We start from the raw sequence: 27,712 nt of genomic DNA on the forward strand, positions 1-27,712 counted from the left end.
AATGTAATCTAACCATTTACAAATGTTTTTGTCTCCTACTAACTCATATGAATATATTCAATAATTTTCCTTAATATAAAATGCTAGCTATGGATTCTCTCATCTCGGGAAAAGTTTTGGAAGAGCCTATCCCATCAGTCTGATGTCTTTCTGGCCTAGTCTGCTGAGCACTGGCAGTGACACGCAAGTTAACGTCACATCTCAAAAACCAATGGACTCGAAATAACCGAAGCAGAAAGCGGCCGCTATTCTACCCATTATGCCAGAAGGTTTTTTCCAAGTCTGCACCACAAACTGTATACATGAAGCCTCATCATGTTTTGTTGTTTTTTTTATCAAGAGCAGATAATCCAAGTTCACAAAGTGGCCCTAAGTGGACTAGCACTGAACAAGCATCTTCCTTTTTGTTTTATATCCGGAAAGAAGAACCATGAACAATTTGTAGCAAATGTCCTTTTGTTTTTTTGTTTTTTTAATTATGTGCTAATTTTTAAATAAGGTTTAGATTCAATCTTTTTTGATCAGGATAATGTGCCCTAATAAGAGTAATAACGCCAATTCTAATAGCCCCTATACATCAAAAAGTTATTTTTAATGTATAAAATAAGTATTTAAAGGGAGAGTTAAAGTCTGTAGTGTTAAATTAAACCGATCTCATGAAAAGCCCGCATATATAGATATAGATATAATTAAAGTCTCAAAGGCAATAAGTCACAAATAAGTCCCAAATAATAAAATATATCTCAATAGTAAAAATTTTAAAATTTAAGGTTAATAATATTCACAGATATTTTATTAAGGGGGGACTGTGGAGGTCGCCTGAGTTATAGCTTGTTTGTTCAAATGTAATAAGAATATCTGTGTATATAAATAATCAAAATGTAGATGTAGTTGTATAATTATCTGTCTGTCTATGTAGCAATTGCACAGACCTATAGTATAATTCAAAGTTGTATAATCATGAAGGAGTTAACTAAAGATGATGAAGCCAAAATGTGAAGCTGTAAAAGTGTTATCAGTAATGTTCACACAGAAGGAAAGTACGGGAGAGCAGGCAATGTGATGTGAGAAATTGGGGAGTGAAAGCACTCCTTGTTAGCTTCAAGGTTATTCATGCTTACTGTATAATTGGATCTATCGAATTAAACTAGTTCAGTTGATGACGCTGGCTGAGAGAGGGCATGTCTGTGTGTTCATTGTCTTATATACATTGATATATATTGGCACTGATATACAGCTAATACGGCACCGTCTCTGGATATCCCAAACGAGGACTCCATTAGCAGTCTTCAACCAAATTCCTCCCTTGACAGTTACACTACTTTCCCAGGATAAGTCATAGAGTCTTCTATCCTGCGGTGTCAGTGGCCCTGTCAGTCAACACCGACCCGCCGACTATCCGCACCGTTCACATTTGCCCATTTAAGGAGGGGGGATGCTGTCTGGTCCCTTGCTATACCTCACTGTAGCCTCCCTGCTGCCAGCTGCATCTTCTGGTCATCGTGGTTCTTCCACCTGCTGAATCTTGTCCTTGTTGACTGCCACACCACAGTGTTCCTCTCTACTACATCTGCTGCTTGTTCTTGTCTCGCTTACTCTTCCGTAACTGCCTCAAAACAGGAAATTCCTTTCCTATATCCCTTCCTGTGCTGGTGAGCTACCCCCTCACTTAACCCCTGCTGCCCTGTCACTCCCTATCCATCCCTTCTCACTAAGGGACCCGGGAAACAGTAACACCTGGTGGCAGCTGGCTGTAGTAGACAGGAGGTGATGTCATTCAATACAATACAATGCAGTAAAAGGAATTACACGCATATATACATTGCAATACCACAAGTCACCAGCTCGAAGTGGGGGCGGTAGGTCACTGGACACGTACATCACACATACATCTGGCTTCAAAGGCACACTGACACAGCCACAATGAGCTGATTGCATGTGCAAGATTTCCAAGTATTGGCAGTGACGCCAGTTTGTGGAAATCATGTTAGTACGCCCACAAGGGTGTGATAACATGAAAAGAGGGCCGACTAGTCTAGGGAAAGAATGCCCTTATGACTAGTCACAGGCCTTAATTGGCATAGGGACAGCGAGGCTTATAAGTAGTTTTTTTAAACAGCCATACTAGTGAATAGCATTATACAGGGCTGGTTAGGGAGGGAATTTGGGAATATAGGTATGAATACTGTTGGGTTGAAGGGAATAGGGGACCTGACAGTTTCCCTTTAAATTTATGGCAACATCAGAGGAGAAACTGATGACAAAAGACGCATTTATCTTTTTTATATGTATGATCAGCATTAAAAATACGCTAATCTACTAGGAGCCAGGTGATGCAAATATCTTACCATCACATCCCAATTCTACAGATCTAAATGTAAAAAATAAATAACCGTGACACTACGTGAAAGTTGCAGAAGTTGGAAGTCACACACCGGCGCCTGCTGCTCGGAAATATCACAATCCATCTTACATCTCTTCAGAAATCATTTTCCTAAAATTTGTACATTATCCCCTTGCTGTTTTCCATTACTATTCTATTCCATTACTATTACGGAAAAAGTTTATCTGCATGAAAAAGTCATTTAAGGTTCTTCTATAAAATAAGGCGTCTCAGGCAAATGGGATTCTAAATACATTTTTTATATTTCCATATATGTTGGATAACAGATAATGCTGAGAAATAAACTGTAAGAAGTTAGTGACATTGCTTAATGTATGTTGTGACTTGCGAGAAAGTTGGTAGCTAAGAACCTAACAAACATAAAGTGACAGTTAGTTCAGAAATATGTGCAAGTAAAGTTCAGCAATGCCCTGCTATTTGATTGACAGGTGCAACAGGAAGGGAATATGTGGGTCGGGTTTTGCTATCTATTCCCGCTCTTGTCAACCTATTTACGAGCATTGTGACGGAACGTTCAGAAACATTTTTGGTCCAAGTGCTGTCTGTTGTGAATGTCATCCGAGGGGGTGATGGTTTGGAGCTCCCTCTGGTGGTCAGGACTGGGGGTGAAGCTGACTGTGACTCAACAGGTGTGGGAGTTAATTGGGAGTTTGGGAAGCCCAATTACAGATCAGCCTGGGTTATATAGAAGAGCAGTGTCTGCTGTCTGTTGCCGGTGATAAATGTTTATCCTCAGTCTCTGAATTGGCTTGGAGTTTGTCCTTCCATTTATCCTGTGCCTGTACCATTCTAGATAAGTTGCAAGTTCTTTGCTTTATTGCCTGATCCACACCTAAGGGTGTTTTGTGTTTCTTTTCCTTTTGTTTAAAGTCTGTTTTCTTGCAGGAGAGGAATTGTCTTTCTGTTTTGAGGAGCATGGGGGTTCCCTCTCTGCAGGCCTCACTGCAGAAAAAGGGAGGTTCTCCTTGTTCTACTTGACTATTTGCACTTTTTTATTTCTTCTGTTTTTTTGGTATTTTGTTTCTCCCATTATTTACAAGAGTACCTGATATAGTGAGGGAGAGACCCAGTGGTCTCAGGGTTTTTGTATATCAGGAAATTGGTATTTTTCCGCAGGGTTTTGCACTAACCGCAATCAGTTATCTGTTGTGATCCAGTGACAGAGGAGGATCAGAAAAAGAGCAATAACTCGGAAACCCAGAAAATAACCAGAGTGGCTGGAACCTTAACGTACTGCAGACCTAATACTGACACACAACTAGAAGTAGCCGTGGGACGAGCCTACGATGACCTAGTCATCTCGACACAGCCGGAGAACTAAATACGCTAACAGAGAGAAATGTAGAAAAGCTAATCTGCCTCGGAGTAGTCCCCAAAGATATAGATAGCCCCCCACATGTAAAGATTACGGTGATATAGGAAAACACAATACGTAGCTAGAGAACAGAGTCAGCAAAGATGAGGCCCAAAACTATCTGCATAGGAAAGAGCACTGACTGCAGCCGTAAAAAACCCTACTAAATACCAGCACGCCTGACATGGAATAATACTCAGCCTGAACAGGCTCTCCCCCGCTTTATCAGTACTCTGGTGTTAAGGGCACTTTACACGCTGTGATATCGCTATCGATATTGCTAGCGAGCGTACCCGCCCCTGTCGGTTGTGCATTACGGGCAAATCTCTGCCCGTGGCGCACAACATTGCTAACACCCGTCACACATACTTACCTGCCTAGTGACGTCGCTGTGGCCGGTGAACCGCCTCCTTTCTAAGGGGGCGGTTCGTTTGCCGTCACAGCGACGTCACACAGCAGCCGCCCAATAGAAGTGGAGGGGCGGAGATGAGCGGGACGAACATCCCGCCCACCTCCTTCCTTCCTCATTGTGGGCGGCCGCAGGTACGAGGTTGTTCCTCATTCCTGCGGTGTCACACATAGCGATGTGTGCTGCCGCAGGAACGACGAACAACCTGCATCCTGCAACAGCAACGATATTTGGGAATTGAACGACGCGTCAACGATCAACGATAAGGTAAGTAATTTTGATCGTTACCGGTCGTTCCTGCGTTTCACACGCAACGACGTCGCTAACGAGGTCGGATGTGCATCACGAATTCCGTGACCCCCAACGACATCTCGTTAGCGATGTCGTTGCGTGTAAAGCGGCCTTTACTAAGATCCAAGAAAAACATTGATATAGAGAGGGGACTGAATATTGTACCAAGCATGACAAAACACAATACATAACAGAACATGGAGCAAGGTACACAGATACTCCCAGCAGGGAATAATCCAATTCCACCAGGAACTCCACACAGGCAAAATCACAAGAAAGTGAAAAGCCATAAGCAAAGGTACAAGACCAACTTATCTGAGAGGAGTTCTGGTAGACACAGAGAACAGGGCTGGTTTCAGGAAGTCTCTAGAACACAGGAAATACAATTGGGGACCGGCAAGGAACAAAAGGAAGCTACATAGTTATATAGGCCCAAACCAAATGGCCTGATTGCAAATCCTACTCAGCTGTCCAGTTCCCACTCAGTAAGTCAGCTGCATTACCAGCACTGACCACAAGAGGGAGCCCTAAACTGGAATCTAATTCAAATGTGTTCACAACAGTTATGTGTCTTGTCCTGTTCTATCTAGGAAGTCAGGCCTCACCTTTGCTAATCTATATTTCCTATCTGTGTATTATGTTTTCTTACATCACTGTTGGCTCTATATGTTGGGGGCTTTCTATTCCTTTGGGGACTGCTCTGAGGCAAGATAGGTTTTCTCATTTCTATCTGTGAGGTGTAGTAAGTTTCTCCGGCTGTGACATGGCGTCTAGGTGTGTTTAGGAACGCTCCACGGCTACTTCTAGTGTGCTCTGACAGATGGGGAATTGCGGTCAGCTCAGGTTCCAACTACTCTTGTGTTTTCTTTGTTTTTCCGCTGATGGCATTTTTGTGATCGTCCACGTTTACCAGATCATAACAGCTATCTGTTTCTTTTTGGCTGAAAATATGACATTTTTTTTATATGTCCATGTAAACTTAGGCCCATTGGTTGGAGACGTTTTGCAATTTTATTTTTCTTTTGTTGCCGAAAAAAATCCCTGATGGTAAAAATGGACTTACCGGCCAAACCCTGATGAAAATTGGTCTGATTTTTTTCACATACAAGAAAAAAACAAACTACCATTTGAATGAGATATTAAAAGGAGAGGATGAAAACACTGTAAAAAAAATTGCTTGGTCTAATAACGCTCAAACAGTCATTATCATTAAAGGGTTAAAAAGGATTTTAACAGCCATGGCCTATCACACGGGAGTGATGAACGCTTCTTTGTGTTTGTCGCTCTCAGGACACGCTAATAACATAGAAATCAATGTACAAGCACAACATAGCCAGGAGGCTACGTACATTGATGGGGAAAACGAGCTTGTGGAACGTGTTCAGATGTCGCATTCTTAGATACCTTTAGGGGGCGCTGTCTTATTACACTTAATTTCAGTCGGCCGGACATTGCAAATGTAATATTCAGATGAATCATGTAATACATAGATGGCTGCTGATTGTCAATGACATCCATGTATACTAATAGGGCTTATGATCAGAGGTCGTCCAGATTAGACATTGGGCTCTTTAAGGGCTCATTCACACCACAGTTTTTTTTGGTCCAAGTGCTGTCTATAAAAAACAAGACCACACTCGAACCAAAGTTATTCAATGGGGCAGTGTAGACGGGCGATTATTTTAACAGAATAAATTTGTGTGTTGAAAAAAATGGCAGCATGTACTGGTTCTGTCATGCTAGGTATGGGGGAGTACTATGCGCACGGCGGAAGGGAAGGGGAAACCTGTGTCTAGGGAAGGGGGGAGATGGTGACTCCTGACCAAACCTACCGCTTGTCCCTGGGGTCCCTCTCCACACTAGATAGGTTCCGCACCTATGCGCTCAGCCGGATACCTGACCCTAGATATTTCTAGTGCTGGGCCCTAAATAGACAATGGATGGGATGAGCTTTTCGTCAACCCCACTAAACGCTAAAAAAAGACACAAGGAGGACACACAGGGGAAAAAGCATGAACTACTTATCCACAGATGACTCAGATAGAAGTTCATCAAAGTTTCAGTACAAGCCTCCTACTTGCACCCAGATCTAGAATGAACTGAATATGACCAGCAAATGGGTGTATTTAAACTCCAGGGTAATACAGATGATAAGCAGCTGGATGGAAGAGGAGCTTTGCTGTGTCTTAAAGGGAAAAGGATGAAACCCAGCAGAGGAGATACCTAGTACAATGAATACAGACAGCAGGAACAATAGAAAGTCAAGGAGCATTGTGCACAGACAAACATCGTGACCTTCTATTGCCAGACACCACAGGACTGTCTGTCACCAGTGACAAGTTCCTTCCGTACACTGGATAATCATGTCTATGGGTGATTTTAAAAAAAAAAAAAAAAAATGGATGCTACACATATGGCATTTCATTTTTACAGATACATTGAATGCTTTAACATGGGAAACTGTAAATGTGTCTTAGCACTACAGAGTACAATTGTCTCCTTTTTGCTAATAAGAAAACCCTAAGATTCATTTCAAAGAGCGGATTATAGCCAAGTAGGAGAATACAGTATGTGACTTCTACTGACTTAATAGATTGCTTCAATCATGGATCGGAACTCAAGTTAATGTCGGCAGTACAGAGCAATTAAAGGAATTGATCGTACCGTGAAATATTTATCAGGAGGCAGATAATCAGAATGCTTAATCTTTCGTCAGCATCATTTAGTGATATTATGTACAGAATATTCCCTCTCTGCTTAATTTAATGCAAAGAGAAAAATTATTCACGTGTTCCTCTAATAGGAGTTCTGTTCCGTACTTTGTTTGATAAAGGGGTTAATATAAAAATCCCATCTCTTCTTCTAAAAAAATAAAAAAAATATTAAAAAAAATAAAATCAGTTCTCATTGCTGATGAATACCACCAGAATGAATAATCTACAACAAAATGGCCTTGTTGATTGTTCATCATCCATCTTCTCTTGGCCATGTCCCCCATCATTTGTTCGCCATTTTAGGAAGTTAATAATAATAATAATAATAATAATAATAATATTTATTGAGCACCATTGATTCCATGGTGCTGTACATGGGAAGGGGGTTACATACAGAATACATATATAAGTTACAGAGGAAGAGGGCCCTGCCCTTGTGGACTTACATTCTATAGGAGTTCAGCCTTATATTGGAGCGTGGCACCCTCCGTGGCCCCTTAGATCAGTGGCTGATTGGAGTAAGGGCTCGTTCAGATAAGCATAAAATTGGTCACTGGTCTGTGCGTGAGCAAAATGGGCACTGTGACCAATGCAAGTAAATGTGGTTTTTGATCCATTGAAGTTATCAAGATACTAAACTGTATTCTGCCTTTTATTATAAATTGTTGTATAGCAAATATAAAAATGGCTATTTTTGAGTCCATACATTATGTTAAGTTAAAAACATATTGTTGATACAGACAGACAATATATCCATTGTAACAGAAACCTTATGATTTACTTAGCTGAACAATCTGATGTTTTATGTGTTTGCTATGTACACAGACAGACAATATATCCATTGTAACAAACGCTGTGATTTACCAAGCTCAAATACCTGATGTGTATTCTTGGGAGATTTGAATGCTGTGGGTTTATTGCCCCATTGTCTGATATGTGGTGTATCTCTGATTCATCTAAGCCCAATGACTGGCCATCAATGGGCATGGATCAATAATAAGGTTTGTAATTTTTGTGCAAGTCTCTATTTTAAGGTAGCGTCACACTGAGTGACGCTCCAGTGATCCCGACAACGATATGACCTGTTCGAGATCGCTAGTAAGTCACTACATGGTCGCTGGCGAGCGGCCAAACAGTGAGATATTCCCAACGACGCAGCAACGATACAGCGACCCATGACGACTTGTGCAACGATATCGTTGGTCGCTGAGACCCTGTCACATAGCACGATTAGTAACATAGAGGCGTGCATCTACGTTGCCTTTTCCGCGCCCCCTCTGCTCCGATTGGTGGTCGTAAGTGCGTTGTGACTGGGCGGCCTTGCCTTTACTTCCATCTAACTATCAGAAGGAGGAACATGAAACGACGTGGAAGTCAGAAGTCAGAAGCCTGGAGAGCTTAAGATCCGCAAACCAGCACGCAAGTCTGGAGGTCTCTAGTACAATCTGAAAACCAGTATGTGCCCGGGAACAAAGGACGGAAGTGCGACCTTGTTGTCTTCTTTTCAAACAAAGCCGCAGTTGTGACCACCAATCGCATTTGAGGTGGTGCTGTAAAGGAAAGGCAAAACCACGCATGTGTCGCTGAGTTCTGAGTCCCCAACGAGGTCGCTCGTCGTTGATATGGCGTCAAACATGTTGCCCAGTGGGACACCAACGACCAAAAAATGGTCCAGGACATTCAGCAACGTCCGGCGACCTCACAGCAGGGGCCAGGTCGTTGCTGGATGTCAAACACAGCGACATCGCTAGCAAGATCGCTGTTGCGTCACAAAAAACGTGACTCAGCAGTGATGTCACTAGCGATGTCGCTTAGTGAGACGTGGCCTTAAGATCAGATGAAATATAGCAAAGACAGAAGCTCATGTACCTGCACCGTGAGGCGTCCGGTCCGTGTGGTATTTCCAGGAGTTCTTTGTCTATGTCATGCTTTTCTGGCTGCAGTTCCAGAAAGATGATGTTCAAAATCTCCTTGGTGATGTAAGTACTTAACCTTTGTATGTTGAATATACAAAAGTGTACGCAATATCCTACTTTTCCTTTAAGTTTGTATTTCATATTAACCTTTATAACAAAATTACTTGATTGCCTTCTTTAAAGTCGTATCTGAACCTTAGGCGGGCTTTGTACGTTGCGACATCGCAAGCCGATGCTGCGATGTCGCACGCGATTGTCCCCGCCCCCGTCGCAGGTACGATATCGTGTGATAACTGGCGTAGCGAACATTATCGCTACGCCAGCTTCACATGCACTCACCTGCCCTGCGACCGTCGCTCTGGCCGGCGACCCGCCTCCTTCCTAAGGGGGCGGGTCGTGCGGCGTCATAGCGACGTCACACGGCAGGCGGCCAATAGCGGCGGAGGGGCAGAAATGAGCAGGATGTAAACATCCCGCCCATCTCCTTCCTTCCGCATATCCTACGGAAGCCGCAGTGACACCGGTAGGAGATGTTCCTCGCTCCTGCGACTTCACACACAGCGATGTGTGCTGCCACAGGAGCGAGGAACAATATCGGACCGTCGCGTCAGCGTAATTATGGATTACGCCGACGCTGCACCGATGATACGATTACGACGATTTTGCGCTCGTTAATCGTATCATCTAGGTTTTACACAGTACGATGTCGCATGCGATGCCGGATGTGCGTCACTTTCAATTTGACCCCACCGACATCGCACCTGCGATGTCGTAGTGTGCAAAGCCGCCCTTAGTGTTAAAATAATTTAGCAAAACAATTGTAATGTAATTGGATGTTATATGGATATCATATAAAAGAAAATACTGCCATACGGATAAAATACTGATGGCATATGGTACTGACGTCAATATGGATGAAAAATCGTCTTATTTTTCTGGCTGAAAAACAGAAACTTTTGCCCATGCTCTTGTGAACCTGGCCATGCGTGTGCTCTTACCTTCTAGAATCCAAAAATCCCATTGAATAAAGGGATATTTCCCCGATAAGGGCATAGTCTGGGACCATCATAGCCACAGTCCTAAACAATGCCTGAAAAACAAAATGTATTCAACTTTATCAATACTTAATATTACAATATGTGTGTACGAACATGTAAAATCATGTTGGTCCATATAAAATAAGCTATGAAAAATAGCATTCCTTATAGCAACAAATTATAATCAGAACCATACCATACTTTATCTGTCAGCAGAAACCACTGAAAGGTGAGTGTCAAGGTCACAAAACCCACTCTCTCTGCTCAAGGAGATTATAATGAGAAAAACATCCAGAAAAAGTTATCTTTTAGCAGACGACCCTGGTTTGACTTAATATCCTATGTCATGTGACAAGGCTCTATAAAAAATGTGTAAGAGCATCACAATTTCTGTGGGCATCAATTTGTGTGGGCGCATCATACTATGTGTGGGAGCATCATACTATGTGTGGGAGCATCATACTGTATGGGAGCATCATACTGTGTGAGAGCATCATACTGTGTGGGAGCATCATACTGTCTGGGAGCATCATACTGTGTGGGAGCATCAAACTGTGTGGGGGGCATCATACTGTGTGGGAGCATCATACTGTGTGGGAGCATCATACTGTGTGGAAGCATCATACTGTGTGGGAGCATCATACTGTGGGAGCATCATACTGTGTGAGAGCATCATACTGTGTGAGAGCATCATACTGTGTGAGAGCATCATACTGTGTGAGAGCATCATACTGTGTGGTGGCATCATACTGTGTGGGAGCATCATACTGTGTGGGAGCATCAAACTGTGTGGGAGCATCATACTGTGTGAGAGCATCATACTGTGTGGTGGCATCATACTGTATGGGAGCATCATACTGTGTGGGAGCATCATACTGTGTGAGAGCATCATACTGTGTGAGAGTATCATACTGTGTGAGAGCATCATACTGTGTGAGAGCATCATACTGTGTGGGGGCATCATACTGTGTGGGAGCATCATACTGTGTGGGAGCATCATACTGTGTGGAAACATCATACTGTGTGGGAGCATCATACTGTGTGAGAGCATCATACTGTGTGAGAACATCATACTGTGTGAGAGCATCATACTGTGTGAGAGCATCATACTGTGTGGGAGCATCATACTGTGTGGGAGCATCATACTGTGTGGGAGCATCATACTGTGTGGGAGCATCATACTGTGTGGGAGCATCATACTGTGTGAGAGCACCATACTGTGTGGGAGCATCATACTGTGTGGGAGCATCATACTGTGTGGGAGCATCATGGGGGGAATGTAAAGTTTGCATATAATACTGTGGTGGGAGAATGTGGGGGAATCAGTCTGTGTGTGGGGGAATGAACAGTGGGAGAATTATACAGTATGTGTTTGAATGTAGTCTGGGCACATCATACTATTCATACTATGGGGGGTGAATGTGAGGGAATTAGCCTTTATATGGAAGAATGTACTGTGGGGGCATCATACTGTCTTCAAGGGAATATACTCTTGGGGCATCATACTATGTGGGGGGGGGAGAATGTGGAAGAATCAGACTGTGTGAGGGAATGTACAATGGCGGAATTATACTGCATGTGGGGGAATGTAGTGTGGGCACCTCATACTGTGTGTGTGTGTGTGTGTGTGTGTGTGTAGGGGGGGATCAGCCTATGTGTGGGCGAATATACTGGAGAGCCATTATACTGTGGGTGGGTGAATGTAGTGTGTGGAGGACAACATACTGTGTGTCGAGGTCTGTGGGGACATAATAGTGTGTGAGGGGCCATAAAAGCAGTATCGTGCTGTATGCGAATACTATTGGGCTTCACTATAAGCCATACAGTTAGGTCCAGAAATATTTGGACAGTGACACAATTTTCGCGAGTTGGGCTCTGCATGCCACCACATTGGATTTGAAATGAAACCTCTACAACAGAATTCAAGTGCAGATTGTAACATTTCATTTGAAGGTTTGAACAAAAATATCTGATAGAAATTGTACACATTTCTTTACAAACACTCCACATTTTAGGAGGTCAAAGGTAATTGGACAAATAAACCAAACCCAAACAAAATATTTTTATTTTCAATATTTTGTTGCGAATCCTTTGGAGGCAATCACTGCCTTAAGTCTGGAACCCATGGACATCACCAAACGCTGGGTTTCCTCCTTCTTAATGCTTTGCCAGGCCTTTACAGCCGCAGCCTTCAGGTCTTGCTTGTTTGTGGGTCTTTCCGTCTTAAGTCTGGATTTGAGCAAGTGAAATGCATGCTCAATTGGGTTAAGATCTGGTGATTGACTTGGCCATTGCAGAATGTTCCACTTTTTTGCACTCATGAACTCCTGGGTAGCTTTGGCTGTATGCTTTGGGTCATTGTCCATCTGTACTATGAAGCGCCGTCCGATCAACTTTGCGGCATTTGGCTGAATCTGGGCTGAAAGTATATCCCGGTACACTTCAGAATTCATCCGGCTACTCTTGTCTGCTGTTATGTCATCAATAAACACAAGTGACCCAGTGCCATTGAAAGCCATGCATGCCCATGCCATCACGTTGCCTCCACCATGTTTTACAGAGGATGTGGTGTGCCTTGGATCATGTGCAGTTCCCTTTCTTCTCCAATTTTTTTTCTTCCCATCATTCTGGTACTGGTTGATCTTTGTCTCATCTGTCCATAGAATACTTTTCCAGAACTGAGCTGGCTTCATGAGGTGTTTTTCAGCAAATTTAACTCTGGCCTGTCTATTTTTGGAATTGATGAATGGTTTGCATCTAGATGTGAACCCTTTGTATTTACTTTCATGGAGTCTTCTCTTTACTGTTGACTTAGAGACAGATACACCTACTTCACTGAGAGTGTTCTGGACTTCAGTTGATGTTGTGAACGGGTTCTTCTTCACCAAAGAAAGTATGCGGCGATCATCCACCACTGTTGTCATCCGTGGACGCCCAGGCCTTTTTGAGTTCCCAAGCTCATCAGTCAATTCCTTTTTTTCTCAGAATGTACCCGACTGTTGATTTTGCTACTCCAAGCATGTCTGCTATCTCTCTGATGGATTTTTTCTTTTTTTTCAGCCTCAGGATGTTCTGCTTCACCTCAATTGAGAGTTCCTTAGACCGCATGTTGTCTGGTGACAGCAACAGCTTCCAAATGCAAAACCACACACCTGTAATCAACCCCAGACCTTTTAACTACTTCATTGATTACAGGTGAACGAGGGAGACGCCTTCAGAGTTAATTGCAGCCCTTAGAGTCCCTTGTCCAATTACTTTTGGTCCCTTGAAAAAGAGGAGGGTATGCATTACAGAGCTATGATTCCTAAACCCTTTCTCCGATTTGGATGTGAAAACTCTCATATTGCAGCTGGGAGTGTGCACTTTCAGCCCATATTATATATATAATTGTATTTCTGAACATGTTTTTGTAAACAGCTAAAATAACAAAACTTGTGTCACTGTCCAAATATTTCTGGACCTAACTGTATATCTTGCCAAAATGGGCAGGTTTGGCCAACTGTTATTGTTGAGTTATTATTTATGGTTTTAAATTTGAATAAATAGAATTTTTATTGTTGGAATACAACATTAAAATAATGTCATCTGCGTACCTTTAGATTATCAGGCAGTTCAGCACGACCAGCGTAGCCGGGATTCATGGTGATGAATACAGAACATGTTGGGTTCAGTGTCAGCTCAGTTCCCTCAAATAAGAATGTTTTCATGTTTCTTATGATTGCCTGTTGTATACTGAGAATCTGCTGGGCCACTACTGACAAAACCTCCACCTGGTAATAGAAAGATATTACTTATATATATTTCATACAGTCATCCAAATACATAATGTGAGCCACATTGCATAGTACAATAAACATAATGCATAAACATGACACCTAAATAGAAAGAGCAAAATCAGCCTGTCATTCATCATTCTTCCAAATAGTGGCTTGCCATACAGACTTCACAAAGCATTTACAAAAAGTACATCCAGCTAACCTCTCTGTTTAGGATACCATCATCTGACCGTGCAGGGATCTGAATGGAGTCAGCCCGCTCCTTTGGTATCCACAATTTAAATGAAAAAATTCGATCCAGCACAGTTCCAGTAGATAAAATTAAAAGTCCTTTATTGGAAAAACATTAAAAGTCCATTATGCCATGCTGCGAGGACGCGTTTCGGACTAACTGTCCTTACTCAGTCTCAGAGTAAGGACCGTTAGTCCGAAACGCATCCTCGCAGCATGGCATAATGGACTTTTAATGTTTTTCCAATAAAGGACCTTTAATTTTATCTACTGGAACTGTGCTGGATCGACTTTTTTCATTTGAATTGTGGCTTGCCATACAGGTAGTTTCTCTCCTTGCCTCCTTTTTATGGCTTAAGGTTGCTTTACACACTGCGACATCGGTAGCGATAGCACCCACCCCCGTCGTTGGTGCAATATGTGGTGATCGCTGCCGTATCGAACATTATCGCTACTACAGCATCACACGCACATACCTGTTCTGTGACGTCACTGTTGCTGCCGAACAATCCCTCCTTCAAGGGGGAGGTGCGTTTGGCGTCACAGCGACGTCACAAAACGGCCGTCCAATAGAAGCGAAGAGGCGGAGATGAGGGGCCGGAACATGCCACCCACCTCCTTCCTTCCTCATTGCCGGTGGACGCAGGTAAGGAGATGTTCGTCGCTCCTGCAGTGTCACACATAGCGATGTGTGGTGCCGCAGGAACGACAAACAACCAGCGGCATGCACCACCAACGCTATTATGAAAATGAGCAACGTGTCAGCGATCAATGATTTTTGGCGTTTTGCGATCGTTGATCGTCGCTCCTAGCTGTCACATGCTGCGATGTCGCTAACGACACCGGATGTGCGTCACAAACACCGTGACCCTGATGATATATCGTTAGCGATGTTGCAGCGTGTAAAGCACCCTTTTGTCTTCTCAGAGTAAAATGGCTCGTCATGTTTGGGTACGTGCACACAGCAGAAATGCACTAAATACGCATATGCGCTTTTTACCAGTGGATTTTCCACATCTGATGCAATTCTATAGGTAAAATCTGCAAATAAAACTCAGCAAACTCACAAAAGAAACTGATGTTGTGGATTTTAAAGACACTGAATAAAAGAAGCACAGTGGGCATGAGATTTCTATAACTCCCATCCAATTTGTTGTAAGACGCTGTGTCACGAACAGCCGGGGAAGTCACTCAGATATCCCGCAGCTGTTCACTAATTTGTCACAGACAGGTTACTCTCTAGCGCCCCTCTTGCCGGCAGGCCACTTTTGGTACTGCAGGACAATGAACAGAATGAGGCTGCTGAGCGAATAATGCCAAATATTGGAGGTCTCACAGCAAGGGTAAATGTATATATCACCAATTCCCTCTAATGGAATATATATATATATATATATATATATATATATACCTCGGTACCCTTAATGATAGCACCCCAATAATTCTATGCAATAATAATTACGCTGCCACCACCCAACTTCTACAGGTAGTTGGTGACCCGTTTCAGATAGCAGAAGGCTTTTCGAACGGGTTTGGGTTCGTACATAGAACAGAAGGAAACTAACTATTACATTTTATATATTTAATCCGAGAATAGGCAGTGTTTAAAAAATATACAAGAATTTACAAAAGGGAACAATACAAATACATTATAGACAGTTACATAAAAATAAAAGGTATAACCGTGAAACTTACTAAACTCGTGCCATAGGTGTGACGTCCGAATTTAGGGAGGGAAGGTCTCCAAGAGAAGATGGTAGAAAGACGGCCAGCATCACCTCTTACTGATGCCTTCCAATACTGACTTTTCCCCAGAAAGGAGCTAATCGCTCTTATCCCTCAGGTAACCCACCTCTCTGTGACCTCATTTTACGGTCTCTTGTGGGCTGTGCCAAGATTGTCACAAAGTTCTTTAATTCTAGCTTTTCACATATCTTTGCCCCTGGGCCACACAGGTGAAAGATATTAGCATCATATTTTATATCTCAATTTTACATAGATACCAAACACAACGCATCTAGCATGATTTTACTGGCCAACACTCAATTGTCGTGATACCAGCGAACTCCCAGTCAAGCTAAACGGTGCGCTGGGTTCAGCGCTCCACAGGGATTCTAGCAGTATCTTTTTCATTTTTCTAGCATTAATGGGCCAGGTAAAAAACTGTATTAGGAGTTTTCCCTCCAACAGAACAAAAGGATTGTCTTTTCTGTGCATCTTTTGGCTGTAGCTCTACCCCCACCCGAGTGCTAAATACTTAAACTTTCAGGCCGATCAGATAATCGTCATGACGATCTGTGGGAGATGGTGGGGAGGGGGGTAAGGACCTTTCAAGAGTTTTACATGACACGCTGCGTTTGTTGCTCAGCGAATATACACAGTGTAAAAAACTCAACAAAAAAGCATCGTGGGCACTTGAAGGATTTGTCCACTTCTAGGACATCCCCTCTGATTCCACGTTTTCTGTCATGTGTCTTGGACAGGCTCAGGGCTAGCCTTTCCCTTACCATCTGAGACCATGCACTTTAAATGTGTTTTTTTCTTCAGGCACTTGAAGGGTTAACTACTCCTCTAGTGTAGCAGCAGTCTTGCTCAGCTATTAGTTGTTAATCACATCTGGACTGGACATAAAGTCTCTGTTTTCTAGAGAGTTTGCCGATTATTCAATTCAGTTTGGAGCTAGCTGAGGAGCAGAGAGGATGTGCTATTTGCTGTCTCCTGTGGTTTGTCGATAGTAGTGTGATTTTGTTATTACCTTCTTTCCCTTGCTACCCCTACCCATACACCTTTGGTTGCTCTTTGGTATAGATTTTAGGTATGCATGAGTTTTGATTTATCCCTTTCTGTTATTCTTTGTTGGTAGTTTTTTTTGAGATCTCTGTCCTGTCAGTCCCCTGGGTGGTGGGGACTCTGTCATCAGGGCTAGGACAGGAGTTAAGGCCAGGTTGGGGGCCCAGACCTCCCTACCTTCAAAGGTACCTCCGGGTGTGAGGGTGAGCTCAAGGTCCCCAGCATTAGAGTCTGCATAGGATCCCCCATGTTCCCTAGCCATCTGTTACACACCCCTGTTACATTTCCACCAGATAAAAAAAAGCCTATACTCACCTGCGTGGCCAGCATAGTTCCAGCAGTCCCGGGGCTCGCATTGCTGAGGTTGGGCACAGAAACAATCAACAGGAAGATGCACTCACTTTCTGTTGATTAACTGCTTTGTCCGAAGGCAGAGAGACAGAAGTCAGCGATGATTGGACGCGAGGCTAGCGTGACGTCACAAAGTCACGTGAGTGTGTCGCCCTGGACAAGCCAGGGGCCACAGAGCACAACACCTACACACCCCACACTCCCTGCAGGCACATCAAGGTCAGACACAAAACCCTTGTTGCCTTCCTCCAGGGGCTGATGTCCACACCAGGGGGTGGAGCCAGGCGGTTGGTCTCCACCCACCAAGGAGTTCACAGTCCTGGAGGAGGGAAAACAGGCAGTCTAGTTTTGGAGGAGGAAGTGGAAGGAGGTGAAGTAGAGAGATAGAGTTTGGAGAGGAAAGAGACCAGTTGGAGTAGTAAAAGTGGAAAGAGAAAAGTGACAGCAAGACAGCCTGAAGTTGGTCCGGGTGTGTGGCCCGGACAGAACAGCAAGGTTGGCAGACGGTGGTGACCGTCTGCAGGAATGGCCTATCGGAGTTTGCCGTACACAAAGAGAAGCCAGCACCATTGGCAGGGGCTTTTCGGACCCCGGCAAGGCTAGGAGTCGCCGTGAAGTTGCCGAATCCGTTAGTGAAGGGGACCTCCGGGTTTCCAAACAGTCAAGTCCCGACAGAAGGCAACCGTCCAACCGTGAAGGGGAGACACCGCCACCGCCAAGGGCAACTGTTTCCCAGGGCCAGCGCCTGCGGGCAAAAGGGGCTCCTCCGGCCCACATCCAGGTCGGGGAGCGGGTTACCGGTGGGAACCCATCGGAATCAACATAGAACATAGGTGCAGGGAGAGACAGTCATCACTAACCTGCAGGGAACAACAACACTGCAGCCGTCCGAGGGACCCGTCCATCCAGCCGCTTGTTTTACCGTGAACTGTGTCATCATCATTGGGCTGAGTGAGTACCTCCGTGCCGTGCGGCACAGCGCTGCCCCTGCGACCCTGCACCTCACCAGGCCCCGCAACCCGCCTGCCATCCACTCCTACCCCATCACCGGGCCCCGGGACAACCAACCCCCTACCCACGGAGGGGAGAAATAACAACAAAGCTGCTCCCTGTCACCGCTCCCAGGATCCCCGTCCAGAGCAGCGGTGGTGTCCACACAATCACCACAACCGTGGGTGGCGTCACGGACAATATCCCCAAAACCAAACCACCCCTTTTCACTCACGGGCGAGGAGCGCCGCTCGAGTCCCCAGGATCCGGCCCATCACTCAAGCCACCGAGCAGCAGCAGCCGCAGAGCAGCGGCAGCCGGACCCGAGCAGTGGGAGAGCGCAGTGTCCCCTCCTCCGCCCGCGACAACTTGGCGTCACGAACAGGATCTTACCGCTCTGCCGTCTGGTTACCGCCGGAGGTGTCCGGCCAGAAAATTTCAGAAGCCGCCATCTTTGGCGTGAAGAGTTCCCGCTCGAGCGTCTCCTCGAGTAGTGGAGGCGCGAAGGCCAAAACCCCGCCCCTGTAGAGGAGGAGCCGGAAAGAGGCTAAGGGGGACGGAAACAAGATGTCTGCGCCCGACGGAGCTGCTGGAGGAGAGGCGGTGGCAGCCGCAGTGGCACCCGTGGATGGGAATGGGCCTGCCCAGGTCCCGGCCGCGCTGGCGGGGGGTGCCGCGGTCCCAGTTCTCGCTCATGTGATGCCGTTCTCCTTGCCCTATGTGCCCGGACCTACCTGGCTGCCGCAGTACGACGGGAAACGTGATGCGTTACAGGTTTTCCGGAAGAAGCTTAGCCCGCTCCTAGAATTGTACCCCCTGACTGATAAGCAACGTGCAGCGGTAGTGCTGGGGCAGCTAACCGGTGCGGCTGAGCAGGAGGCGGAGACCTGGGCTGAGGGGGACCGGTTCTCTGTAGCCACCATCTTTGAGAAACTACAGACTGCCTTTGAGACCCGTACCGAAGCCGATCTGAGGATGCAGTTTTACCAATGTCGGCAACGGCCTGTGGACAGCATTCGGGACTACGCTTTACGTCTGCAAACCGCCCTCCGCACACTGAAGCGGGTGGACACCATCAATGAGGCGGACAGCAACAAAATGTTAGTAGAGCAATTTGTGCAGGGGATGAGGTCCTCGGAGGACCGCAAACAACTCCGGCTGTGGGCCCTAGAACACCCTGATGTGGACTTTGCTGTGTTAAAGGAACGGGACATTAAAGCTCTGCAACCCCCAGCTTCGGAAGTCTTGGAACCAGCCCCAAGGCCAGTTGAGACGGCCCCCGTCGTGGTGGCCCCTGCCCTACCAGCATCTCCAGTACCTACAGCTCCAAGCAGCACGATGGAAGAACTGGCTGCCCAGGTCCGCCGCATGGATGGAGACCTCGCCAAGATCCTCGCCGCACTCCAGCCTCAGACCAGATCCCAGCCTCCGGCAAAGATACAGCTCGCCGACCATCCTGAGGACGTCCCCTGGATGCAGCAGAGGAGAACCAATGACTCACGGTATGGACCCCCGATTTGTTACAGGTGCAGCAAACCCGGCCACTACTCCCGACGGTGTCCGTTAAACGAGCAACCCCTGGGGCCATGGGCCAATCCTCAGGAGTAGAACCCCATGGCCCCCCAGACTGGCGGGACCGATACATCGGGGCCCGACCCATCATCCCCGTGGCTGTGGACGGCATACCGCTGATGGCTCTCCTGGACACTGGATCACAGGTAACCACCATACCATACACATTGTATCAACGGCATTGGGAGACCGACGAGCTGGCTCCCCCAGATGCTAGTATAACACTGATTGCTGCTGATGGACTCCCATTGACCCAAGTGGGATACAAACAAGTGGCCATGACTGTGGGGCGAGCTGAACTGCAACATCAGGGTATGATTGTGATAATGAATGAACCCAGTGATCATAACCCGAAGATAGTGCTAGGAACCAATGTGATGGAGCACTGTATGAGTGATGTGTTGACCCTACTGCAGCAGCTGGCCGCCACGGTGGCGGGGAGCCGACAGAGAGCTGTGCAGCGTGAGATCCGAGCCTTGATGTACCGCCAGCATGTGAACTCGACGGGAGGAGAGATTGGTGGGGTGAGAGTGATGGATGTTGCCCCGTTGATTGTGCCCCCTAGGAGTGAGATGATGATTTGGTGTAGGGCAGCAGTAGGGCCTCAGGGGCGTGACTACCCTGCCATGATAGAGCCCATGCCCTCCGAGCACTGGCCCACAGTAATGGCCGCACGAGGGGTGGTAGATGTAAAGAAGGGGAGAGTGCCTGTGAGGGTGCTGAACTGTGGGGAGGAAGAAGTCAGGCTTCCCCGGTATGCTACACTTGCTAAGTTGCTCACTCTCGATCCCCACACCATCCACGAGGCAGTCCCCCCAACCTCACCACCGACTGCCAGCACTCACCCGCCCCAAGGAGAGTTAGATGAGTGGCACCGACAGTTACATGTAGGCACTGACGATACTCCTACACATCACAAAGAAGGGGTATACCGGGTGGTACGGGAGTATGAGCAAGTTTTTAGCAAACACCCCCTAGACTTTGGGCAGATTAAAGGGGTCCAACACCATATCCCCACCGGTGAACACCCCCCTATCAAAGAAAGGTACAGGCCTATTCCCCCTGCACACTACCAATGTGCCAAGGACATGTTAAGGAACATGAGGGAGGCAGGGGTTATCAGGGACAGCTGTAGTCCCTGGGCCGCCCCGTTGGTACTGGTTAAGAAGAAGGACGGCACCATGCGGATGTGTGTGGATTACCGGAAGATTAACCAGATAACGCATAAAGATGCTTACCCACTGCCCCATATTGAAGAGTCCTTGGCCGCACTGAGAACCGCAAACTACTTCTCTACCCTTGACCTCACCAGCGGCTAATGGCAAGTGGCCGTGGCACCCGAGGACCGGGAGAAAACTGCCTTCACCACCCCAATGGGGCTTTGTGAATTCAATAGTATGCCGTTCGGGCTGTGCAACGCCCCTGGAACCTTCCAACGGCTGATGGAATGCTGTCTGGGGCATTTAAATTTCGAGACCGTCCTGTTATACCTGGATGATGTGATTGTGTACTCCCAGACATATGAAGCCCACCTGGAGCACCTGGCCGAGGTATTCGCGTCCCTTGCCAAATACGGGATGAAGTTGAAGCCCTCCAAGTGTCATCTGCTGAAACCCAAAGTGCAGTACCTGGGGCATGTGGTGGGTGCAGAAGGTGTCGCCCCCGACCCCGAGAAGAGCACTGCCATCCAAGACTGGCCGAGACCAACCACAGTGAGGGAAGTAAGGCAGTTTCTGGGTCTGGTGGGGTACTACCGTCGCTTCATCAAGGGATACACGAAGATGGCTGCCTCCATGCAAGACCTCCTCGTGGGACAGACCAAAGGTGGTAGACCCCTCGGAGCCCCACTGATGTGGGAAGAGAGGCATGAGGAATCCTTCCGCCAGCTGAAAGCGGCCTTGACCGGAGAGGAGATCCTAGCGTATCCTGATTACAGCTACCCGTTCATCCTCTACACCGATGCCAGCAATGTGGGCTTGGGGGCAGTCTTATCCCAGGTCCAAGATGGGAAGGAAAAAGTGATTGCTTATGCTAGCCAAAAGCTCCGACCGACTGAAAGGAATCCTGAGAACTACAGCTCTTTCAAGCTTGAGCTCCTGGCGCTGGTGTGGGCTATCACCGAGCGGTTCCGCCATTACCTGGCTGCAGCAAAATTCACCGCTTTCACGAATAACAATCCGCTGACCCACCTGGACACGGCCAAGTTGGGCGCGTTAGAACAGCGGTGGGTGGCCAGGCTAGCCAACTACGATTTTACCATCAAATACAGGGCCGGTCGTGCCAACGTTAATGCTGATGCACTCTCTCGGATGCCCCACTTGTCGGAAGAAGGGTGCGAGGATGACGACCTCGAAGAGATCGAGTTGCCTGCATTTCACCAGCCACCAACTGAGAAGGTACATGTCCACCAACAACGGGTGCACCTGGACCCGCTGCCCAGTCAGGAGTGGCAGGAAACTCAAAACCAGGCGCCCGCTGTCCGCCTAGTCAAGATCCTGGTGGAGCAAGGCGCTGCTGGAATAGACCCTGCCGCCCCAGCGGAAGCCCAATGCCTGTGGCGAGAACGGACCCGGCTGTATCTACACCAGGGGAAGTTGTACCGTGAGCTGATTAACCCAAAGACTCATGAGAAAATCCGCCAGTTGGTGATTCCCCAAGCTAATGTACCCACCGTTCTACAGGCGTACCATGATGGTGCCGGACACTTCGGGTGGAAGAAGCTGGAAATGCTGTTGAGAGAGCGGTTCTATTGGAGCGGGATGCGGGAGTCTGTAGAGGCCTGGTGCCGAGAGTGCGGCCCTTGCACACTGAGAAGGAAGGACGAGGCCAGCCAGAAGGCGCCCCTACACCCGATTGTTACACATCAACCGCTGGAGCTGGTCGCCCTGGACCATGTAAAGCTCACCCCCAGCCGAAGTGGGTACACCTACGCTCTAACCATAGTAGATCACTACTCGAGGTTCATGGTGGTTGTCCCAGTTAAAGACCTAACTGGCCGTACTGCCGCTAGAGCATTCCAGGCTTATTTCTGTCGACCACATGGATACCCTGAGAAGGTGCCAAGGCCCGACCTTTGAAGCGGAGGTGTTCCATGAGTTTTGTCAGTTGTACGGCTGCAAAAAGATCCGGACAACGCCTTACCATGCCCAAACCAACGGCATGTGTGAGAAGATGAACCACTTGGTCCTGGGCCTCCTCAAGACATTGCCGCTAGAAGAGCGGAACCTGTGGCCGGAGAAGCTACCTGACTTGGTCGATATGTTCAACAATATCCCTTCCAGCTCAACGAAGTGCACCCCAGCATACCTGATGAGGGCTTGCCCCGGCCGGCTACCGGTGGATCTGGACATGGGATTGGAAGCCCCAGAAGCACTCCCTTCGACAGCTGAATGGGAAACTCGGCGGAGGGTACAGTACCGACAGATTCAGGAATATGTTGAGAAGAACTTGAGTCGGAGTCGGGAACAACAGGAGCAGCGCTTCAACCAGAAGGCGTCTGCTGGCCCTTTCCAGCCTGGAGATGTGGTGCTGAAGCGAAAGAGGAGGACCCACAAGCTGGATGATCAATGGCTGCAAACCCCATATGTCATACAGCCCACAGGATGGGATGATGGGAAGGCCTACCAGATCAGTCGTGACCAAGGGGGCACCTTGGCCACGGTTTCCCGGGACCATCTAAAGAAGTGCTCACCAGCATTGAGAGCAGCGGCTGAAGTTCCGGTTCCTCCACCAGCGGAGAAGGCAAAAGAGGTAATCCACACAGTGATGGGTGACTTCCCAGCGGACTGGCCTACACAGAACGGCGCGGTGATTCTTCCAGTGATACTGTTCCCACAACCTGTGGATGGAGAAGTGATGGAGGCGGTCAACCGTGAGCCAGTGCCAGTGCCCAGGGGTGAACCTGTGCCCAACTCCCCTATGCCTCCGCCTGTCCCACACGATAGCAGGGAAGAGGAACTGAATGTTCCCTCTGCCCCACTGCCTGTCCCCACTGATACCGGACCCCGGAGGTCCACTCGGCCCAACCTCGGTAGACCCCCACTTAGGTACAGGGAAACTGTTCTTTAAAGGGGAAAAATTGTGTGTGTGTTGAAAGTACCGTTTAAAAGAATGGTAAGTAAATGATTAAACCGAAGATTTACCTGATTGACAAGCCTTGATTTGAAACCGGTCGTAGCCGGCAACTGGTCCCCGTTGGGACCCCCTTTACAAAATCACATAGAAACTTCTATGAACATTCCTGAGAACTTGCAAGGCAACCACAAACTTGTGGCCTGTAAATAATTATGTTGTTACAGCTTCCACCGTTACCGCCTCTGGAGAGGCAGATTGGAGGAGGGGCCTGCAATAGAGTAGGCGGGGGCCCAGCCACCACCGGAACCGGTGGCAATCATCTGGGGGTTTCAGGGGCTCCCCATGGACGTGGGTCCCCTGAAAAGGACAGAACCCGCTCGGGCAATTTGTGCAGGACTGGGGTCAAGGGGTGCTGCCTATTTGTTTAGGGGCAGCATCAGGGCCAGGTTGCTTGGGTGGGAGAGAGCGGAAGCCGTAACCGTTACCGTAACGTTTAAGTAAGAGTACCTCCCGATGTGGGAAGATGTTATTTTAATTGTAAGTGTATTACCGATTTTACCTTTTCATATTTTTCCAGTTAGTGAAAATAAAACCGGTGATGGACGGGCAGCCCGAGGACGGTCTGCATTTTGCTAAGGGGGAATGTGTTGCCCTGGACAAGCCAGGGGCCACAGAGCACAACACCTACACACCCCACACTCCCTGCAGGCACATCAAGGTCAGACACAAAACCCTTGTTGCCTTCCTCCAGGGGCTGATGTCCACACCAGGGGGTGGAGCCAGGCGGCTGGTCTCCGCCCACCAAGGAGTTCACAGTTCTGGAGGAGGGAAAACAGGCAGTCTAATTTTGGAGGACGAAGTGGAAGGAGGTGAAGTAGAGAGATAGAGTTTGGAGAGGAAAGAGACCAGTTGGAGTAGTAAAAGTGGAAAGAGAAAAGTGACAGCAAGACAGCCTGAAGTTGGTCCGGGTGTGTGGCCCGGACAGAACAGCAAGGTTGGCAGACGGTGGTGACCGTCTGCAGGAGTGGCCTATCGGAGTTTGCCGTAAGGACCATGGACGGGCGGTGGCCCGGCGGTACCGGACCGGTACACAAAGAAAAGCCAGCACCATTGGCAGGGGCTTTTCGGACCCCGGCAAGGCTAGGAGTCGCCGTGAAGTTGCCGAATCCGTTAGTGAAGGGGACCTCCGGGTTTCCAAACAGTCAAGTCCCGACAGAAGGCAACCGTCCAACCGTGAAGGGGAGACACCGCCACCGCCAAGGGCAACCGTTTCCCAGGGCCAGCGCCTACGGGCAAAAGGGGCTCCTCCGGCCCACATCCAGGTCGGGGAGCGGGTTACCGGTGGGAACCCATCGGAATCAACATAGAACATAGGTGCAGGGAGAGACAGTCATCACTAACCTGCAGGGAACAACAACACTGCAGCCGTCCGAGGGACCCGTCCATCCAGCTGCTTGTTTTACCGTGAACTGTGTCATCATCATTGGGCTGAGTGAGTACCTCCGTGCCGTGCGGCACAGCGCTGCCCCTGCGACCCTGCACCTCACCAGGCCCCGCAACCCGCCTGCCATCCACTCCTACCCCATCACTGGGCCCCGGGACAACCAACCCCCTACCCACGGAGGGGAGAAATAACAACAAAGCTGCTCCCTGTCACTGCTCCCGGGATCCCCGTCCAGAGCAGCGGTGGTGTCCACACAATCACCACAACCGTGGGTTGCGTCACGGACAATATCCCCAAAACCAAACCACCACCCCTTTTCACTCATGGGCGAGGATCGCCGCTCGAGTCCCCGGGATCCGGCCCATCGCTCGAGCCACCGAGCAGCAGCAGCCGCAGAGCAGCTGCAGCCGGACCCGAGCAGAGGGAGAGCGCAGCGTCCCCTCCTCTGCCCGCGACATGAGCACCGGCACCGTGAGCCCTGGCACTGCTGCAACCGCATTGGCCACGGAGTTGAGTATAGGCTTTCTTATTTTGCCAGGAGGAAATATGTGGAATCAGAAAGAACGAGTTGTCCTTCTAATGGACAACCCCTTTGACTTCAAGGAAAAAGTATTATACTAGGAGCATTGAGTACATTGTGGATAAAATGTGGATAAAATCCACCACAGAAATTGACAAGTGGTGTCGATTTTAAATGTCAATTGATGCTGCCAATTTTCCCTAGAGATTTCAACCTTTGAAGCGCAAAGGGTGAATTTTATGGTCTGGAGCAATGTCATATCGAAATATCCATAACAAAATCTGGTGCAGATTTGACTTCTGTACCAATCCTACCACAATCCATAAATTAGTGTCTCTCCCTGCGCAGTGACACCGCGCATGCACTGTTTGCCTATCCTCACTGGCCACCATTGTGCCTCTCTGCTGTCCAGTCACCCTCCTTCTATATAATGTATCCATCAATTGTGTGTTAGATTCAGCCACGTGGTACATAATCATTACAGGGAATACCTACCTCTCTGCGCATGCTCAACCTGTGCAGCACGGAGGTGTAAAATTGCGCACGCTCGGTCTTGTTGCAAAGTAACAGAAAACACATTACAGAGGAAAAAAAAATGGTGGAAAAACTGTGACGAATGTAACTGGAACCACTGGAAACTGCGTCCAAATATAATAGGGGATACAAGCTCCCGTCACTTTTATTACCTGGTGGTCAGTGATCAAAAATATTTGAAAAATGAATATACTTAAAAAAAAAATGAAAAATGTTTTGGTCCAGGATCACTGATCCATCAATTAGACCTTGGAAATGGAAATACCCCGTTCATAGACTTTACCTCAATTCTGTTGAATTCATCGAAACAAGCCCAGGCACCAGACTGTGCAAGACCTTTGAAGAACTTGCCCATAGCTTTGTAGTCAAGGCCATCGGAGCAATTAAACACGACGCACTGCAACGGGAGACAAGAAAATAAGAATTCACTATTACATTAAACGGCTTACATTGTGATTAACATCTACACTATAATAAGTCAGGATTACTCCGTCTTCCCCCATTTAATTAAACAGGTAATTGGAAACAGGTAATTAACCGGAGGTTCTTGGACGAGACAAAACTGCAAAATGCGCAGACTAGTAGTTCACACATGACATGTAATTAGAAAAGCCTAGAAATAAATGGAACTCAGATACAAAGAGGTAAAGTCTGAAACTGGGAGGGGTAGGCATAGGTTACACGGACCTAACCTACAAGAGCAGGGCCATAGGTAGGAGAAAGGGATGGACAACCCCCCTCAGCCAACTACTTGGACAACCCCTCTCAGTCCATATGTTTCCCCACAGTAAAATAGTAGGAACACTAAGGCAGGAGTCACATGTGCGTGTGACTCAAGTGAGGGTCGCATCTCCCTCCCAGGCCGAACTGGCCACCCGCTCTCCAGACAGGAGGATGCAGCCTCATGTATTTCTGTGCAGCTTCATGTATTTCTGTGCAGCTTCATGTATTTCTGTGCAGCTTCATGTATTTCTGTGCAGCTTCATGTACTTCTGTGCAGCTTCATGTATTTCTGTGCAGCTTCATGTATTTCTATGCAGCTTCATGTATTTCTGTGCAGCTTCATGTATTTCTATGCAGCTTCATGTATTTCTGTGCAGCTTCATGTATTTCTATGCAGCTTCAGGTATTTCTGTGCAGCTTCATGTATTTCTATGCAGCTGCGCGCTCCTGTCAGGAGAGCAGGCGGCCAGTCCAGGTGGTGTGATGCGATCCTCACGTGAGTCACAAACAAGTGTGTCTCCAGCCTTATACTCATCTTCGGTGCCGTCTCTGTTCCAGCGATAATCGGCACTGGCTCTCCTG

At 47.5% G+C, this 27,712-nt stretch overlaps 1 protein-coding gene across 1 annotated transcript in view; it reads right to left on the reverse strand.

Moving 5' to 3' along the window:
• DNAH3 (dynein axonemal heavy chain 3) overlaps positions 1 to 27,712 on the reverse strand; it is a 594,186-nt gene that overhangs the window by 261,175 nt on the left and 305,299 nt on the right. Inside the window, exons 30-32 of the mRNA XM_075319752.1 lie at positions 26,691 to 26,804; positions 13,719 to 13,895; positions 10,087 to 10,178 (exon numbers count right to left, since the gene is read on the reverse strand). Of these exons, the coding sequence (XP_075175867.1) occupies positions 10,087 to 10,178; positions 13,719 to 13,895; positions 26,691 to 26,804 (383 nt within the window). The remainder of the gene's footprint in view (positions 1 to 10,086; positions 10,179 to 13,718; positions 13,896 to 26,690; positions 26,805 to 27,712) is intronic.

This window comes from Anomaloglossus baeobatrachus, chromosome 7, assembly GCF_048569485.1.
Source record: "Anomaloglossus baeobatrachus isolate aAnoBae1 chromosome 7, aAnoBae1.hap1, whole genome shotgun sequence".
NCBI lineage: Eukaryota > Metazoa > Chordata > Amphibia > Anura > Aromobatidae > Anomaloglossus > Anomaloglossus baeobatrachus.